This window comes from Melanerpes formicivorus, unplaced genomic scaffold, assembly GCF_026170545.1.
Source record: "Melanerpes formicivorus ecotype bairdi unplaced genomic scaffold, bMelFor1.0.p_v2 SCAF_11, whole genome shotgun sequence".
Taxonomy (NCBI): domain Eukaryota; kingdom Metazoa; phylum Chordata; class Aves; order Piciformes; family Picidae; genus Melanerpes; species Melanerpes formicivorus.
Window position 1 is genome coordinate 2,530,642 of NW_027142363.1, and position 15,799 is coordinate 2,546,440.

At 39.9% G+C, this 15,799-nt stretch overlaps 1 protein-coding gene across 2 annotated transcripts in view; it reads left to right on the plus strand.

Annotated features, from left to right (window-relative positions):
- GBE1 (1,4-alpha-glucan branching enzyme 1) overlaps window positions 1-14,859 on the plus strand; it is a 130,150-nt gene extending 115,291 nt beyond the window's left edge. The window contains exons 15-17 of one of the 2 annotated variants that reach the window (XM_068144421.1): window positions 1,462-1,581; window positions 3,771-3,833; window positions 12,687-14,859. In XM_068144421.1, the coding sequence (XP_068000522.1) occupies window positions 1,462-1,581; window positions 3,771-3,833; window positions 12,687-12,743 (240 nt within the window). In that variant the 3' untranslated portion in view covers window positions 12,744-14,859. The remainder of the gene's footprint in view (window positions 1-1,461; window positions 1,582-3,770; window positions 3,834-12,686) is intronic. The other variant, XM_068144422.1, reaches the window with a different exon arrangement.
- Window positions 14,860-15,799: the final 940 nt, after the last annotated feature.

Here is a 15,799-nt window from a genome sequence, read left to right on the forward strand (position 1 = left end):
TGAGGAGAGGCTGAGGGAGCTGGGGCTGCTTAGCCTGGAGAAGAGGAGACTTAGGGGTGACCTTATCACTCTCTACAACTACCTGAAGGGAGGTTGTAGACAGGCTGATGATGGTCTCTTCTCCCAGGCACCCAGTACCAGAACAAGAGGACACAGTCTCAAGCTGCGCCAGGGGAGGTTCAGGTTGGATGTTAGGAAGAAGTTCTATACAGAAAGAGTGATTGCGCTATGGAACGGGTTGCCCGGGGAGGTGGTGGAGTCACCGTCATTGAAGGTGTTCAGAAGGAGACTTGATGGGGTGCTTGGTGCCATGGGTTAGCTGTTTGGGTGGGTTGGATTGGTTGATGGGTTGGACACGATGATCTTGAAGGTCTCTTCCAACCTGGTTTGGTTTATTCTAATAAAGTTTGTTTTATTATTCTAATATAAGCCATTGAGGACTAAAGCTGACAAAGTATAACTTTCCTAACTTTTTTTTTTTCCCTAAAAAAACCCAAAACCCAAACAAGCCACCACCAAACCAAACCAATCAACCAAAAAAACTACACACACACACACAAAAATCCCACACAGAGATTCTGCCAGAAGATGTGATCAGTTTTTAATCCCTTTGGGCACTTGCCATTTAGAAATCAACGACCAACAGTTCTGGACCTTTCCCTAGTTTTTCTGCAAATGCTTTTTGGGAAAGGGATTACTTAACATTAGTGATTGGGTAACTAATTGACAGCTTTGCTTTTTTCCTCATGTGCACGTATTTTTGGTCTTCTTTGCCTTCTGTCAGCAAAATCTGTGCAGTCTTTTAGACTGAAATAACTCAGAGTAAATGTGCAGTTACTTGTAGGCCATTTTTTGTGTTGTATCATGTTTCCTGTTGCTGAAGATTTAAATTGGTAAGATAGCAGTTTTGAAATACCCTTAATTAATCTGATAGGTTTTATTGTAAAAAGACTTAGATTAAAAGAATTCTGTTGATATCTCAATCCCTAGACTTTTGAGCAGGCCTATTTTCAAGAGGCTGACCAAACCCAGAAGCAATAAGACAGCAATAAGGTCTCCCCTGAGCCTCCTCTTCTCCAGGCTAAGCAACCCCAGCTCCCTCAGTCTCTCCTCACAGGGCTTGTGCTACAATTCAAATCACTCATACCAGTAAAATGTTGTGCATGTTTACTGTAAACTTGATCATGGAAGATTCCAGAAGAGACTGAAAGGTACTTTCTTTATTAGGAGTCGCTAAGGTAAGATGAAATTATGAAATTTTGAAGGCAATACATCTGTTCTGTGTGTTTTTCCACCAAGTTTTCTCTGACTTTTTTAGCATTACTTTTACTGTGTACATACATATGTAGAGAGAGAATGTTAGCATGAATTCTGTTGCAGCAGTTCATCTGGGGTTTTTTTTTGCTTTGATTTATTTCCCATATAACAGTAACTTGGCATGATTCCTTAATGGTCATTTTTAAGTATAAAATCCTTTTGGATTCTGATGCTGCTGAATATGGAGGACATCAAAGGCTGGACCACAATACAGAGTACTTCTCTGAAGAATATCCTCACAATTATAGACCCAATTCACTTTTGGTAAGTAATACTCATTTGCATTTTCCCTTCATCTGAATAACCTTTTCAATTTTTGGACACCTATGGAGTCTGTTCTAGGAGTATTTTAGAGGAGGTGTGGTGTGTGCTTCATTTATTTTCTGAAATGAGTCTTTGCATGAATACAGTAGAGAGGACAATGCTATGATTTGTTTGTGACCTGTAATGTTAAAAGAGAAAAATCAGCTAAGTTTGCATGCCCTCTTGCAGTGTTTTGCCACACAGCATTCCTTGCCAACACGCATGGAAACCTTCTAGTATACTTTTGATTTGTCCTTTTTTGTGGCATGGTGTTGTGTGAGGGTTTAACCCACCCACATCAACAAGAGCTCAGCTGAGCTCAGTCGGGGAAGCAAATGAAGCTGTATTTGACAAGCAATAATGGAATGCAATGAATAGGTACAAAATATACAGGATTTACAATGTTATCCAAGTATTTACAAAGAGAAAAGAGCACAGAAGTCCTCCTAGGGCAGGAGGATTCTGCCTCGCTCCTCCCTAACCTCCCCCTTCCCTTTTTCCTCTGGTTAACTAGAAGAAAAGAGAAAAGGAGAAATGTTAGGGAAATTTCAGTTAGTTCAAAAGCATTGTTAAAAAAAGTCAGTGGTCTTATCTCAAGGTTGTTAGATGATAAGAGGTCTCTGTCCAGGAGCAGACATGCAATGCCAGCAGAAAGGATAGGATAGGATAGGATAGGACAGGACAGGACAGGACAGGACAGGATAGACAGAATGAGGAAATGAGGTTGAATTGGTTGATGGGTTGGATGCAATGATCTTGAAGGTCTCTTCCAACCTGGTTGTTTATTATTATTATTATTATTATTATTATTATTATTATTATTATTATTATTATTATTATTATTATTATTATTAATGTGAGATATTGCTACGGTACATCTCACATCTGACCAATGAAATTCATTTAGAACAATCTTTTGTTTTCCTTTTTACATCCAACTATAGATTTGCTCAAAAAATGTTTAAAGGCACAGCCTGAAACCTTCACATGTTGTCATGATTATTAATATTTAACCAGGCAGGAATATTATAAAACATATATAAACTATTTATGAGTCCAAAAGTCCTGCTGGAACTTATTTATCTTTACAGGTGCAGGTATTCGGTTGGGTAACAATATTTCCACAAAATGTAGACACAAAGAGTTGAAGCAATTTAAGACAAATCAGAGATTTAGAAACATCAGTTAGTTTGGGGAAGAGGTAATGCTGCAAGCGCTGGCTTGCCCACAGCGGGGGAACTCGTAGTCTGCTTAGAGGAGTGGCTGGCACCAAACCTTTAAAGAGACTTTCTAGCAAATGCGATTGTTTCCTGCAATACCTCACAAAGAGAACTTGCTGGAGCTGCAAGATTATAATCCAAGTATGCAACTGCAAAACAAAGCAAAAATGGCACTCACTGCATGGATGTTTTGCAGGAGGAAACTTTCCAGAGAGTTTTGGAGCTTTGCTTTCTTGAAGGTCTTTTCCAACCCAGTTAATTCTATTCTATTCTTTCTATTCTATTCTATTCTATTCTATTCTATTCTATTCTATTCTATTCTATTCTATTCTATTCTATTCTATTCTATTCTATTCTATTCTATTCTATGCTGTTCTGTTCTGTTCTAATCTCACATTCACTCTATGTCACTGCATTCAGGGTACTGACATCTTGTTTGCTTGTTTTAATGTAGTTTCAATACATGACGAGAAGTCTCATGCTTTCATCGTGCTTGGTATAAAGGATCTTGGGAACCTGTTTTATTTTGACTTGTTATTATCTGTGTGGCAGTGCCTTCATAGTATCTATGCTCACCTGCACATAAAGAAACTAACACTCTGTGATTTTATTTCTGAGGATTGTGTAGCAAATGAATGCCTCCAGAACTCTTGCTTCATGTGTCCAATTCAACTATCTTGCTTTGGTGATGGGAATGCATCTTGATTATCTACAACTAACTTAACTGTACAACTGACTTAACTGTAACTTGGAATGCATTTTTCACATGTAGTGTTAGATGCAAATCATTCAAGACAGAACCATGTGGAACATAAGGCATGTGACAAAAATGCACTACTGCAGCATAAAGTGTGGCATGGCAGTGGCACTCCTGGGTTTCTTTCTGACCCGGTAACATGGATCACATAAACTTTCTCTTATGTCCTTCAGCAATCCAATTCACAGACCACCTCCAGCCAAAACCACAGCGGACACCACAAGCACCACATAGAGGTAAAATGTTAATAAAAGGACAACACCAAGTAAATAGGGAAAAAAATCTGCAAAACTTCACTAAATTCAGCAATATAGAACTCCAAGTAAGAAAGAACAATAGTTACAGGAGAAAACTCCAGCTCCTGTTTTACAATGAAACAATGATTTTTTTTCATTTTTAATAGCAATTTGCATCCCAATTCTGGGGTAATCAGTCAGCCTTGGGAGTTTCTTTACTCTTAGCTGCAGTTTCTAAGATCCAAGTAGGAGTCTTCCACTCAAATGTCTTTTCAACAAACATATGATGCCACCCCAGTAAACTCTAATGGTTCCTTTCCTGCTGTTTTGATTATCTTACTCTCTTGACATAATGGACAAGACTAAAGTTTCTTGTTTCAAAAATTTTAGATCCTCTTCCACCACAAAATTCAAACAATTATGTTTTCTTAATGATAGATGCACCTTCTTTAAGGTGTGTAAGTAAACATTGTCAGCAAAACATGTCCAAGGACTCTGGCAAAATGAAATCACAGGCAGTAATTCTGCTTCTCAAGTCAAGCTCAAATAGTTTTGAGTTTTACACAAATAGAAGATTAGATGTGACATGATTCATTCTAGAAACATCACCTCAGAAAAGAAATACTCAAAGTGACACTGCACAAGGAGAAGAAGGGTGATGTGAAATTCCTGGAGCAAGGAACCCTGGATGAAGAGGAAGCTTTGTGAGCACTGCTAGGCATTTCACTCTAAAATTTAGTTGATGAACAGATGGCCATTCAGGTTGGTTTGGTAATGCTGTAGAGGACCAGATTTCAAAATCAAAAACCATACCTTCAAAACTCCATAGAAAAATGCCCTAGAAAAATTCCTCTGTAATATTACTGATTTATATAACTAGAATAATCTCTTTTTTTTTCCCATTTCACTCTTTGCTTTGTTTTGAATTTTCAGCAAGTATGCATTTCTACGCACACATACATACACACACATGTATGTATGTACATAGCTATCCACATAATCAGCCTTCTAATAGCAAGCTATTAACCATCTTGTCATGGTGAAAACAGACTCTTTTCCCAGTTTTATTCCTGTTTATCTCCACTGTGGTATTCTCCTTAAAAGTGTTTTTTCTGGGGTATGTGCTTTTTTCACTGCTTCTGTAAACTTTTAGTTCTGGTTATGTCTTATCGTCTCTTTGCAAGATACAACTTAAGTGCCATGCACACATGGATCCTCTCAGATCCTCATGCCCCTTTATGGATGAAGTCCTTTGTTGGTACTTGGTGGTTGCAGTTGGAGGTGAAACTTAAGACTGAGGAAGGGGAAGAAAAAAAGTACTTTTAATAACACCCAAGTTTCAGAATGTTTTGTCAGTCTTTTCTAAGGCTTCTGTCTTGACTAAATCTTACTGTAAAATGGAACTAGGGATCAAGATGTGTCCTAGAAACCTGAATATTTCTGTACCATGCAGAAAGTTAGGATTTATAAGGAAACAATGGGGTTTACACTCTGATACTTCATCCACCAGCAGAAGTGAGTAATAAGCAGGCTCCAGGGACTATTGCAGAGTATGTTGTACCATTGACAAAGTAGTGTACAGTTTATAGAGAAAGAATTGTTTCAGGTATTTGGGGGTTTTATAGATTTATTTTTTTCTGTAGTCCCTTCCAATTAATTTACAAAAAAATCCTCAGAGTGTTCCTTCCCCCCTGTCCCAGACAGTGCTGTTTGGGGGCTTTTTCTGATACTCTATTTTTGACATCTACTGATAGAATCTTTTAACCTTGACCTTAATGTGTCCTACTCATTGTCAAAGTGCAAGTCCCACTTCCTTGAGTCTATTGACAAATTAAAATACTCACATAGACTGAAATGATCTCAAGTCCTCAGTGACCTTAGCTTTCAAATTGCTCATTTGCATAACATCCATGATAAGGATTTATATATTGAATTTTAAGGGACTGATGTAGTCTTTCAATGTTTTCTGCCCTGGCATGCACAGATACACAAATTATATGAAAGAATGTTTGCAGTTAGAAAATTAACTCTTAACTATGGGGACCAGGAAGTCTTTAATACCAACAAGTTCTTTTTTTTACCTCTTAATGAGTAAGACTTATAAATTCATTTTTCTCATAGTTATTGATCATTAGGCTTCTTGTAACCACAAGCACATGTAATGATTCCAAGGTTATACCATTAGTCACTTTGGTTTGTCCCATCTTATATTTCAGTCAGCTGCTTGTGTTTTACAGGATTGGGGGTTTTTGTCTCTTTACAATACCCTTTCTTAATCTGAAGAAGAAGTGCAAAATATAGTAGAGGAAAAAAATTGAGGTACAGCCTGCACCGAAGTCCTGGTTTGAGTTGAACCAGGCCTAACCCTTGACAGCAGTACATGGACTTCTTTTGCATAAATAAAGCAAGTCAGCCTGAGACATTTTCTACATGTTGGTGCTCCACTGCTGTACATTGGAAAGCAAAAACTTAGAATAAAATTGGAAGGCAGAAGTTCACAGTATTTCAAGCATACATTCTTGGTCGTGTGCAGTATACAGCAAAATGAAACCCAAAACGTCTGAGATTTCCTGTCACAAATTACAGTCAGGAAGCAAATGCTATCACATATTTTATTCATTGATGGTTAATTATATCCTCAGAATAGTGTCAGTGTCTGACAGTTAGTAGTGATAGAGACATGAGATTGTCTAAAGCCTTCAATTAAAAGTTTGGGATAATGTTGGCACAGACTCCTGTGACATTGCCTTCTGCGTCTACCAGCTGCAATATGCACTATGAAGTATTTTTCTGCAGTGCCTGATCTAGCTGTGAGTTATAGTAATTCTCCCATCTGTTGAAAAATGACCTTGAAATGATTTCTAGGACTTGGTGTTTTCCAACCCTGAAAGTGGAATGAGGAGTAGTTCACTGCAGTCCCAGCCAATTTTAGTCGCGCTTGCACCTGGTACAGAATCTAGTCTGACAGGTCTGAAAGCAGAATTTGTCATTCACAGAACTTCTTGCTTGTTGGTTTTTAGGTACATTTGGAGGATGCCATGTATTGTATTCCTCTACCAAAATCTGTAAATTAAGATTTCTTCTTAGAGCTGTTGTTGTTTACAAGTGCTTACTTTATTTGGCATCCTTACATTCTTTTGTATTGAAAATGTCTGTATATTTACAATAAACAAACCAACCAACCTACCAAATGCATAAGGAGTAAGCACTTGCATGGCCAAAAAGCATCTTAGGCTCCTGGCAAGTAGTGGGACCACCAGTTGGTATTTCCCTTTGTGAGATACCCTGCATGAGTGGACTGTGATCTTGATAGAATAGCATGTAAGTTTGTGGGAAACAAGATGATTGCAACAAATGGGACTTTGTGTTAGAGTGTCTGTACTTTTTCACTGCCAGAAGCCTTTGATCTTTATGGGATTTGCCTTGTTTCAAACAGTTTAAGTGTCTCATAGATTAAATGGACATGCAGTATAAAAAGGTCAGAGATAATAACTTTTTTAATGCATTTGACTTACAAACAACATCCCTATCCTCCATCATCTTCTCTGTCAGCACATCTGCCTGTGAAGTCAACTGCAATTATTGTGTATCATTCCTGCTGAATACTTAATTGAGGATAAAAAGACTCTCAGTGGTAGTTTGACTAAATATTTGCACGTTAGCTTCTCAAAACCTTGTATTTACATATCAGTCCTTGCACCTCTGTCCCAAACAGATCTGGTGTTCTCCCCTTCCCCCTACTGCACTCTTCCATCACTAAAGGCCTCGTGAGCCTCACGTGTGATTGCATGTGGTCTTCATGGTTTCCTAAAATAGTGCAGTTTGTGTGAGGCCTCAGAGGAACTAAAGTAGTAAACAAGCAATTGATGTAGAAAGCAGAGGGACAATGCATTGAGATAGCTAAAGCCCTGAATAACCTGGTCTGTCCTCATAGTTGATCCTGCTTTCAGCAGGGAGTTTGAGCCTCATGAGGCCCCTTCCAATATGAATGAGTCTGGTGGGAGAGAAAGAGCTGGGAATGGTGTGTAAGATGAACACAGAAAGCTTGAAGAGAAATTCACAGGATGATGAAATGCTAGTCATGATATTGGATAGCTACAAGGCTGTTCTCTTTGGTATTACGTACTTTGGACTTTCATTTCTGTCCATGTTCATCAAGTGAGCCTCATGAAATGGTGAAGAAGATACAAATGTGGTAAAACTTGTGATCAAAATAAAGCAGGTTAGAGCAACAAAGAACAGTACAATTACATCTGGAAATTGGGAGTATATAATTCAGCAACAACATATGAAAGAGAAAAGTGAAGATAAGAATAAACTTCTCAGGCCCTTCTTCTAGGGTACAGGAAAATGTCAAAAATTTCTCTTCTATAATAATATATGCTACTGGTGAATACCAAACTTCCCTAGGATGGTTTTTATCAGCACAAAGTATGTAAATACTTTGACTATACTTATAAGATATATATCTTAAGATAGATATATATCCCAGGCCATGTACTATATATATCAAAAGTAGCTAGAGTTAATGAAGAGTGACAAGAAGGTGACTCTACAAGCATACTAATAGGAAAAATAGGTATAAAAATGGAAGCCCTTTGAGAAAGGGAGGAGTCAAGTCTGTGATAACCACTACAGACAGTACAGGAGTACCCTATCCAAAAGAAAGCAGCAGTGGCAGAAGCTAGGAACATCTTAAAGACACTATGCATAAAAGGGATACACTCAGAGGTCTGGAAAGATTTCAGTGATGTAATTGCCAGGCTGCTGACTCCCATCTGTGAAAAATCAGTGGTAGGGGATTATTTCTGGCTACCAGACAAAACCTGTATGTAGTAAAAGCGAAAAGGAAAGCAGAGGAATCTGTAGGCTGGTCATCCTCTCCCCTCAATCCCATGAGAAGACAACTGGGGTGTATTAGTTGGGTCAATCAGAAAGCCAATATGGATTTAGCAAACACAAAACACACCTAAAGAACCTAATTGCTTTCTGTGCTGAAATGGCTCCAGCTACCTGCTAGAGGTTGCTACAATCAATGCAACAAGACTTTCAGCTTTGTCCGGTACAGCATCCTTACCTAGGAGCTGAGGAAACACAGGCTGGGAAAGATTGTTAGGTGTGTTTAAAAACTTGCTGGGCTGCTACAGTTGTAGTAATCAAAGGCAGTGTCCAACTGTCAACTGGTATCATGGAGTGTCCTAGGAATTGCTCCTGGGGCTGATACAGTTTGGAGTCTGCAGCAGTGACTGGAATGAGACAGAGCGTACCCTCTGTGGATTTATAGGTGACACTGAATTAGAGTGAATGGTTGATAAATTGAATGCTACAGATCCAATCCAGGTGCATCCTGATAAATCTGAGGATGTAGTGAACAGGAACTTCATAAAACTTAATGAAGAAAAATTCTGCAGAGGAATCCCATGCATCAGTAAAGATTAGAAACTGACTTGTGGCATAACAGCCCAGCTGAAAAGGAGTGGTGGTGTGCTGGATACCAGGTTGAATTGAATGGAGTTTGTTACAGACACGTATCATAGCATGTTGGAACAGGCACCTTCATTTCAGTGCACTGAAATTATTTGTTTTAATGTTATTGTAATTTGCACCTTACTAACTGAGAGGCACAAAAAAAAGAGAGAATAAAAATCAATGGTAATTTACCTAGGAACTGTGGTTGCCATTTTCCCCCCAGTTCTTTGGGAAGACAGATAGTAGTAGTAGAATGGAAGCATGGTTGTTTCAGTGTCTAAGGATGTGAGCCTTTTACTGTATGCTGTTGCTCATGTGTTTCTATAATGTTATGGATTGTAGGTATGTGTTTTGATATAAATCAGAACAATGAGCATACGTGCAAGCAGAGCTCTTAATCAAAAGGGAGACATCAATTAAAGTACTTCCAATGCTAAAATGTGATTATCTTTTAGCTGTATTTTTGTATATGTGAAAGTATCTGGACTCAAGCATGCAATAAGGTGCTGGCATTTCAGCTCACCCTGTCAGTAATGGATCCTTGCCTTCTTTTGAATTGTGCCACTTGGTGAATTGTAGGCTATGGCTGGAGCAGGATCTCTTCAGTGCACCTCGGCAGACTCAGGAAAAGGACAGAGACACTAACTTAAATTTAGTGGGTATATGTTACTACAAGTACAGTAGTACAGGTAGCTCAGCTGAAGGAAGAGGAATGATACTGGAGTGGAAAGGCTGAGGATGTTCCTGGATTCAGAATGTCAGAAGAGGCAGGAGGCAAGAAATCTGGCCTGAGGAAACTGAAAATGCTGCTGGGATCCTGGCATGTTAATCTCCCAGATTTCACCTTACCTCAGGAACAACAAGTAATTTTCCCAACCTCACTGGTCACATTTCGCCCTCACATGGATGTTTTGTTTTCTGTTTAAATAAACAGTAAAGCCAGAGCATACAGAACTGTAGTATGTCTGGAAATACTGTTGGGCTGAGGGGAAGGAATAATCCCAACACATTTGTTACAGGAATTGCCTAATCATTTTGTAGTACCTTGCCTTTTAAGGAAATTGTATAGTAGTGAAAATAATAATGACTAATCCTGTTTAATTATTATTGCTATATTTAATCAATTATCAATATTTCTATATTGTTCATGCCCCCGTACTCAGCCCTGGTGAGGCCACAGTTTGAGTATTGCGTTCAGTTGTGGGTGCTGCAGTATAAAGAAAGCATTGAGGAGCTAGAGGATGTCCAGAGAAGAGCAGTGAGGCTGATGAGGAATTTGGAGGGCATGTCATGTAAAGAGCATTTAGTCTGGAGAAGGAAAGGCTAAGGGGAGATCTTACTGCTCTCTGCAACTACCTGAAAGGAGTTTCTAGTGGAGCTGGCTTGGTCTCTTCTCCCAGGTAACTAGTGATAGGGCAATAAGAAAGGGGCTTAAGCTGCACCAGGGGAGGTTTAGATTGGATATTAGGAAAAATTGCTTTACTGAGAGAGTGGTGAGGCATTGGCACAGGCTGTCAAGGCAGGTGGTGGAGTCACCATCCCTGGAGGTGTTCAAGAATTGCATAGATGTCACTCTTCAGGATCTAGCTTAGTGGTCACAGTAGTCTGAGTTACAGTTGGACATGATCATAAAGATCTTTTCCAATTTTAATGATTCTACTATTCTAATTACTTTGTTGCTTATTGCACTTTTAATTAAGCCTTAGAAGTGGCTATACTGACCAAATAAATAATGCTAAGATTAGGAGATAATGCTGTATATGGCTTTTCTATGATTTAGCAAGAAGCCTGCCAAGACAAAACCACATTAAAATGCATGTCTAATCTGTCCAGGTAAGGAAAAAAGCCTGTGGCTAAAGTGGTAAGTTGGCAGTTGCATCTTTTTGTAGCAAACAGAAAACATATCTATCATCAGTCTAAATGCAATCCTTTGCCCAAGTTCTGAACTTGTGATTAAACCCAGTTCTAAAATTCTGATGGAGGATGAAGTGGGAGGAGTGGTATGGTTCCCCACTGCTTGGAGATGCACCACTGATGCAAATAGACTTTAAAGGAGCTGGGCTAATTTACTCCTCTTAGGATTTGATATTTTATTGACCAGAGTGTAAGTGAGAATTGCTGTGTCCTGTATTAATGTTTTGTTGCCCAAACTGAAACAACTTTTCACATGTTCTTTCTTAGAACTTTTGGGTTTGTTCCTTCTCCATTCATCCTACAAAAGCCGAGCGCTGCGTTGCTCAATACAGACATTTTTTATTGACTTCATTAAGTAGTTCCCTCTCCTACGCAGATTTGTTGAAACTATTTATCACAGAAACCTTAGGGGGAATCATTATGTTCATTGTCTTCCAAAAAGCATTGGACCTAGCTCTGTTTCAAAGAAGATCAGCTGTTCTTTCCCTTTTTCCTCCTTCTTCTAAAGCATTTCACTTCATGGCTTTATTCTGTTTCAAAAACTGGAACCTTTTCAGGCCATCAGGCTCTGGTTACCAGATAACATAGTTGAAATTGCAGAGTATTAGACATTCCACGGGGATGAAGAGCTGTCTGAAAGGATGTTGTCAGCATGAAGCCAATAATCTTCAGTCTTGTGATACCTTTTATAATTGTGTTTTTATCGATTCATTCAGCAAACACATTCATACACTTGACACCTGATGGAGTATCATATATCCAGGTAATTCGTAGGTAGTACAAATCATCTTGTTTGCAGACTTTGACTCTACCATGCTCAGAAGGAATGTCATGGAAAGCACATTGCCACAAGTTCTTTAGTGAGCTAGGAGGTGATTTTTTGTTATGTATGGTGATAATCGTGGATAAAAAGGGTAAGTGCAATGCAGTAGTGCAGTGGTGAATGGTGACTGTCTAGTCTTGAGTTTCATTGCACATACACTGAAACACCAGAGATACCAAGAGTGTCATATTGCTGATATTTATCTGTATGAGATTACATCATAGACCTTGGGGCAACTTTAATTCACATCAGAAGAATGTTGTGAAACTTTGACGTTTTCCCTTGTACAGTTTTTTGATGTAAATGCCCTCAGGCTTTCTAAATTGACCATTGTCAGTCGTATGAGGCCCTCTGCTGGTAGCCACTTTAATATATGCCCAGGTGAGAGGTTTTATCTTTTAAATGAGGGAAAAGAGGAGAGATTGCAATGCATGTGCCTTTTAAACTTTAAGGTTATCTTGTGTAATTCAAGGGCTGAGGACTAAGCAGTCCATAATCACTCATTAAGATGACCCACAGCATTGCAGGAATTAGGAACCTTAAGCAATTAAAATGTCATGTGTTTTTCCACATACTGTTGTTTAGAAACTGTGTTCTGAGGTTGATGTTTTATTCAGCTGCTCTTCTTCTTGTCATATTTTTACCAGGTGTACATTCCAAGCAGAGTGGCTATTGTGCTTCACAATACGGATATCCCAAAATGAACTGCTCTGCCACCGAAGAAAGAAGTCGTAGAAGTGCTGATACACTCTGCTAGTACTAAGCATAACAAAACTTGCTCTAAGGAAGCTTTCTGAAACTGAGTATAGAAATATTAGGTGTTTAAAATGTAAGGTTAATATTCACATATAATCACAGAGCTCTTGACTTGCTAGAACCTCTTTTGAGGAAACTACAGAAGAAGTAGAAAGGAAAAACGTTGGGTTTGTAGTTCTGTAGTACAAAATTACACTTAAGATATTGCAGAAGAGCAGGCGTTCTCCATTAAAATTGTTGTTTACAGAGGTTCATCAGGAACATCAAGAGTGATCCTGCTCCAAAGTTTGTAATTTCTTACAATCCTTGTTTTGATAGTGAAGCCAAATGTTCATTGTATACCAGCACTTCTCACAAAAGTAAGTAGTTCGCTTCAATGAAACAAGTTTGGGGTTAAAAGGCAGCCTTAACGGTTTGTGGGACCTAATCCGAGGCTCCTCTTCTTCACTGAAGCCCAACATAGGATTAGAAATGTTTATCCAAACAAAGGGCAAGGTCCCCTGAGGGTATTACACCTTGCCATTTTTGTAATGTCATTGAAATTGCACAGAGATGCTGACCAGCCAAAGGAGCAGGTCAGCCGGCTGGTGGCCTGCCGAGGCCAGGGCGTGTACGGCTTCTTTGCTCCCAGTCGAACGTGCATCTCGCTTGCTGCAGCTGGGAGAAAACAACACACAGCTGTATTAGTTCAGTGACTGAAATGCTCAGCCAGAGGAGTGTTCTGTTCTTAGTGCAGTGCTGCCACGCTGCAAGGTGTACTTAAAACGTGATCCTTCCCATTGCATTTGTTTCTCTGATGCCAGGATCTTGCAATACTGATTTCACTCTTTCTAGAAGCTGCCTTTCAGCTTGGGACACGATGATGTTCTTGCACTTTTGTAACGTTTGAAGCATAGCTTCTCATGAAGAAGCAGTCTCAGAATACAGTGATCAAACTAAGGTGTGGGGCTTTTTTTTTCCAATAAGATCAAGATATTTAATTACTGGAGTGCTGCTACGATTGTCAAAGTAAGTTCTTTCATGAGCTGCAACTTTTTTGTTGTAAAGAGTAAGATTTTTGTATATCTGAAGCTTTATTGCAGAGTATTCTGGAAAAATAATACCCAATTAAAAACAAAACCAACAAAACACATGCTTGATTTTGTTCCATTTATTAAAGAACAATCATCATGACTATTTGAATTGGTTCTGAGATGAATGTCTTTTGTACAAACCTGAATTTTCTAACTTTTAAAGTAGCCAAAGAGGAAGATGTCCGTGACCATTTACAAGTCATCATTTGACCCAGGTCCCTGTGTGAGCCGTTGTGTAAACTACTGAATAGCTGTGCCAACACTGAAAATCCATCGCTGGTTTTGGAATGCTTGCTTGTGGCTTACTTCTTGAACAAAACAGGGGATGGAATAATGCAGCGTGACAGAGAATAGTTCACACCCAAAGGACTTTACTGGCCAGCCTGATCTGGCTCTGGCCAGCCTGATCTAGTGTGGGGTGTCCCTGCCCGTGGCAGGAGGGTTGGAACTAGATGATCCTTGTGGTCCCTTCCAACCCTGAATGAAACTATGAAACTATGACATCCCCCAGTCTGCTATGTTCTGTGCGACAGAGGCTGTTACATTTCAGTTGAGTACCATCATCCTGTTTAGGATCATGCTTCATTTTCCTCTGCACCAGTTTGATCATTGTTTGGTAGTGGGCTAATAAAAGCATTCCCATTGCATTAAGACTTTAAAGCAAATACAATGAAGTGTTTTAGCAACTGGAACTGATTCTCTTCTTTTCATTTTCCTTTTTTTAGGGGTTTTCTTTTTGTTTGTTTTCCAGATTGTTTCCCTTGTTTGAAATCGTGAGCAACTTCTAATCCATGTCCCATTTACCCTGTACTGATCTAATATGTTTTATAGGGTGATTCATTTTCTTTTCCTGATGGTACCAATTCCAGGTTTCAAAATGTAATGCAAGGCAAGTGTCAATGTCATCATTTTTTTCCAAAGAAGAAATAAGTGTCTGATGTGAACTGTGTAAAATTACATGCAAAATAAACTCTAAGAAGGATAAAACAGTTGGATGCATGTGGTTTCATTGCTTGTGCTGTAAAAGGATTGTACAGTAGCCTTACTCCCAGAGGGACAGTGTTAGATTTTGCTCCATCTTGTAATCATAGTATCATAGTATCACTCAGGGTTGGAAGGGACCAAAAGGATCAGCTAGTTCCAACCCCCCTGCCATGGGCAGGGACACCCCACACTAGATCAGCCTGGCCAGAGCCTCATCCAGCCTGCTCTTAAACACCTCCAGGGCTGGGGCCTCAACCACCTCCCTGGACAACCCATTCCAGGGCTTCACCACTCTCATGGGGAAGAACCTCCTTCTCCCCTCCAGCCTGAATCTCCCCACCTCCAGCTTCATTCCATTCCCCCTAGTCCTATCACTACCTGAGATCCTGAGCAGTCCCTCCCCAGCCTTCCTGTAGGCCCCCTTCAGATACTGGAAGGCCACAATGAGGTCTCCTTGGAGCTTTCTCTTCTCCAGACTGAACAGCCCCAACTCCTTCAGTCTGTCCTCACAGGAGAGGTGCTCCAGCCCTCTGCTCATCCTCCTGGCCCTGCTCTGGACACCTTCCAGCACCTCCAGATCCCTCTTGTAATAGGGGCTCCAGAACTGGACGCAGTACTCCAGGTGGGGTCTCACCAGGGCTGAGTAGAGGGGGAGGATCACCTCCCTTGCCCTGCTGGCCACACTTCTCCTGCTGCAGCCCAGGATCTGATTGGCTTTCTGGGCTGCAAGTGCACACTGAGAGCTCATGTTGAGCTTTTTGTCCACCAGCACCCCCAAGTCTCTCTCCTCAGGGCTACTTTCCAGCCAGTCACTGCCCAGCCTGGATTTGTGCCTGGGGTTGCCTCGACCCAGCTGCAGGACCCTGCCCTTGGTCTTGTTAATCAGGACTTGTCTTGGTCAGAAACAGTAGGCTTTTTCAACAGTAGGCTTTTTCTTTGTTTCATCC